This window comes from Oncorhynchus gorbuscha, unplaced genomic scaffold (assembly GCF_021184085.1).
Source record: "Oncorhynchus gorbuscha isolate QuinsamMale2020 ecotype Even-year unplaced genomic scaffold, OgorEven_v1.0 Un_scaffold_19072, whole genome shotgun sequence".
NCBI classification, from domain to species: domain Eukaryota; kingdom Metazoa; phylum Chordata; class Actinopteri; order Salmoniformes; family Salmonidae; genus Oncorhynchus; species Oncorhynchus gorbuscha.
In genome coordinates this window covers 40-3,583 of record NW_025760478.1, presented here as the reverse complement: position 1 = coordinate 3,583, position 3,544 = coordinate 40, and the positions used below count along the sequence as shown (strand labels likewise).

The window sequence follows — 3,544 nt, the reverse complement described above, 5'->3', positions numbered from 1 at the left end:
TATCCATCTTTCTGTCCTCTATCCATCTTTCTGTCATCTATCTGTCTTTCTGTCCTCTATCTGTCTTTCTGTCCTCTATCCGTCTTTCTGTCCTCTATCCATCTTTCTGTCATATCTCTGCCTTTCTGTCCTCGCATCGTGTTTCTGTCCTCTCTCTGTCTTTCTGTCCTCTCTCTCTCTCTCTCTCTCTCTCTCTCTCTCTCTCTCTCTCTCTCTCTCTCTCTCTCTGTACCTTGAGGAAGGCTTCTTTTTGTTCCATGTGTTTGTTGATGAGGGAATGAGGTGCTCCGGCTGGCCCCTGCTCCCCTGCCTCTCGCCGCCACCACACCAGTCTTCGTCCCTACGATACTCCTGTTCCAGGCTCTCCAACACACCACATACCTGGGGGGAAACAAACATACAGTATGCCTGAGTATATATACATGGTTGCTGTCCAGTGCCATGTGGTGCTGAACCTCTGAATTCCAATGATGTCTCTGTCCAATTGAATGGTGCTGGATCTCCAGCCACTGATATTACAGCTGGTTATTAAATCCTCCTATTACAGCTGGTTATTAAATCCTGATATTACAGCTGGTTATTATAACCTGCTATTACAGCTGGTTATTATAGTCTGTTATTACAGCTGGCTATTAAATCCTGCTATTACAACTGGTTATTATAGTCTGTTATTACAGCTGGTTATTATAGCCTGCTATTACAGCTGGTTATTATAACCTGCTATTACAGCTGGTTATTATAGCCTGCTATTACAGCTGGTTATTATAGCCTGTTATTACAGCTGGTTATTATAACCTGCTATTACAGCTGGTTAATATAGCCTGCCATTACAGCTGGTTATTATAGCCTGCTATTACAGCTGGTTATTATAGCCTGTTATTACAGCTGGTTATTATAACCTGCTATTACAGCTGGTTAATATAGCCTGCCATTACAGCTGGTTATTATAGCCTGCTATTACAGCTGGTTATTATAGCCTGTTATTACAGCTGGTTATTATAACCTGCTATTACAGCTGGTTATTATAACCTGCTATTACAGCTGGTTAATATAGCCTGCCATTATATCTGGTTATTATAGCCTGCTATTACAGCTGGTTATTATAGGCTGCTATTACAGCTGGTTATTATAGCCCGCTATTACAGCTGGTTATTAAATTCTGCTATTACAGCTGGTTATTATAGCCTGTTATTACAGCTGGTTATTATAACCTGCTATTACAGCTGGTTATTATAACCTGCTATTACAGCTGGTTATTATAGCCTGATATTTCAGATGGTTATTATAGCCTGTTATTACAGCTGGTTATTATAGCCTGCTATTACAGCTGGTTAATATAGCCTGCTATTACAGCTGGTTATTATAGCCTGCTATTACAGCTGGTTAATATAGCCTGCTATTACAACTGGTTATTATAGCCTGTTATTACAGCTGGTTATTATAGCCTGCTATTACAGCTGGTTAATATAGCCTGCTATTACAGCTGGTTATTATAGCCTGTTATTACAGCTGGTTATTATAGCCTGCTATTACAGCTGGTTAATATAGCCTGCTATTACAGCTGGTTATTATAGCCTGCTATTACAGCTGGTTAATATAGCCTGCTATTACAGCTGGTTATTATAACCTGATATTACAGCTGGTTAATATAGCCTGCTATTACAGCTGGTTATTATAGCCTGCTATTACAGCTGGTTAATAAATCCTGTTATTACAGCTGGTTAATATAGCCTGTTATTACAGCTGGTTATTATAGTCTGTTATTACAGCTGGTTAATAAATCCTGCAATTACAGTTGGCTATTAAATCCTGGGCTGAGGCTACAAGAGGTGTGGGGATTAGGTTTGTGGTTAGGGTTGAACGTGGGTGTGGACACAAGGGTTAGGGTTGAACGTGGGTGTGGACACAAGGGTTAGGGTTGAACGTGGGTGTGGACACAAGGGTTAGGGTTGAACGTGGGTGTGGACACAAGGGTTAGGGTTGAACGTGGGTGTGGACACAAGGGTTAGGGTTGAACGTGGGTGTGGACACAAGGGTTAGGGTTGAACGTGGGTGTGGACACAAGGGTTAGGGTTGAACGTGGGTGTGGACACAAGGGTTAGGGTTGAACGTGGGTGTGGACACAAGGGTTAGGGTTGAACGTGGGTGTGGACACAAGGGTTAGGGTTGAACGTGGGTGTGGACACAAGGGTTAGGGTTGAACGTGGGTGTGGACACAAGGGTTAGGGTTGAACGTGGGTGTGGACACAAGGGTTAGGGTTGAACGTGGGTGTGGACACAAGGGTTAGGGTTGAACGTGGGTGTGGACACAAGGGTTAGGGTTGAACGTGGGTGTGGACACAAGGGTTAGGGTTGAACGTGGGTGTGGACACAAGGGTTAGGGTTGAACGTGGGTGTGGACACAAGGGTTAGGGTTGAGGTTGATAAGGAGATAGTGACTCTGACTCACCTGTTGTGAGGTCCGGTAAAGGCTGCGGAGGCGTTGACCAGTTTGAGGCGGTCCTCCATCCGCAGCATCAGGGTCTGCCAGTGTAGCGCCACCGTCTGGGCACACGCCCTCACTGCCTCTGGGTCGTAGTGGCCCGCCCTCACCAGCAGCTCTGCCCGCTGCTGCAGCGCCAGCGCCACCTGGTGGGTCCTCTGGAGAGAGTCAGCATGAAGCAGAGACTGGGGGAGGAGAAGTGGAGGAACGGGTAGAGAGAAAGGGAAGGGGTAGAAAGGGACCAAATGGGGGCGAGGGGGATTAAAAGAGAGAGAGGAACACTTATAAAAACTGATTTGACAACATTGCTTTATGTCAATAGAGTTTGTTTGCATTACAGTGACTGGTTTGCAGTGGGTGTAGTTACCTCTATGGCCTGTTGGAGGCGCTCATGTTCTCTCTGTAGCTGTTCAGCCTCGGACAGAGAGCTGGAGTTCACCATACAGGAAGACAACATCACCTCTCCTTCACTGATCCAGCCCAGCACCTGGGAACACACACACACTCATATAGATAAACATTACATATAAACGTTATATACGTGTGTGTGTGTGTGTGTGTGTGTGTGTGTGTGTGTGTGTGTGTGTGTGTGTGTGTGTGTGTGTGTGTGTGTGTGTGTGTGTGTGTGTGTGTGTGTGTCTGTGCAGGTTTCTGTTGATGTGTGGGAGTGTGTGTTTGTGTGTGTACCTGTTTGTGGTTACGGTTCAACCTGGAAGTGGACATGAGGCCAGGGTCATATACAGTACATATACACATTATGTACATGTGTGTGTGTGTGTTTACCTGGTTGACCTGACTCTGTAGGTGGCGTAGCTGCAAGCCCTGCTCCAGGTGTGTGTGTGTGTTTACCTGGTTCACCTGACTCTGTAGGTGGCGTAGCTGCAAGCCCTGCTCCAGGTGTGTGTGTGTGTTTACCTGGTTCACCTGACTCTGTAGGTAGGCGTAGCTGCAAGCCCTGCTCCAGGTGTGTGTGTGTGTGTGTGTGTGTGTGTGTGTGTGTGTGTGTGTGTGTGTGTGTGTGTGTGTGTGTGTGTGTGTGTGTGTGTGTGTGTGTGTGTGTGT

At 46.0% G+C, this 3,544-nt stretch overlaps 1 protein-coding gene across 1 annotated transcript; it reads right to left on the bottom strand.

Moving 5' to 3' along the window:
* Positions 1–232: 232 nt before the first annotated feature.
* LOC124030970 (kalirin-like) lies at positions 233–3,191 on the bottom strand (the record flags this gene model as incomplete). The annotated part of the gene is made up of 4 exons (XM_046342056.1): positions 233–361; positions 2,450–2,667; positions 2,850–2,969; positions 3,170–3,191. Coding segments are annotated over 4 exons (489 nt in total), but the record flags the coding sequence as incomplete, so codon positions are not given.
* Positions 3,192–3,544: the final 353 nt, after the last annotated feature.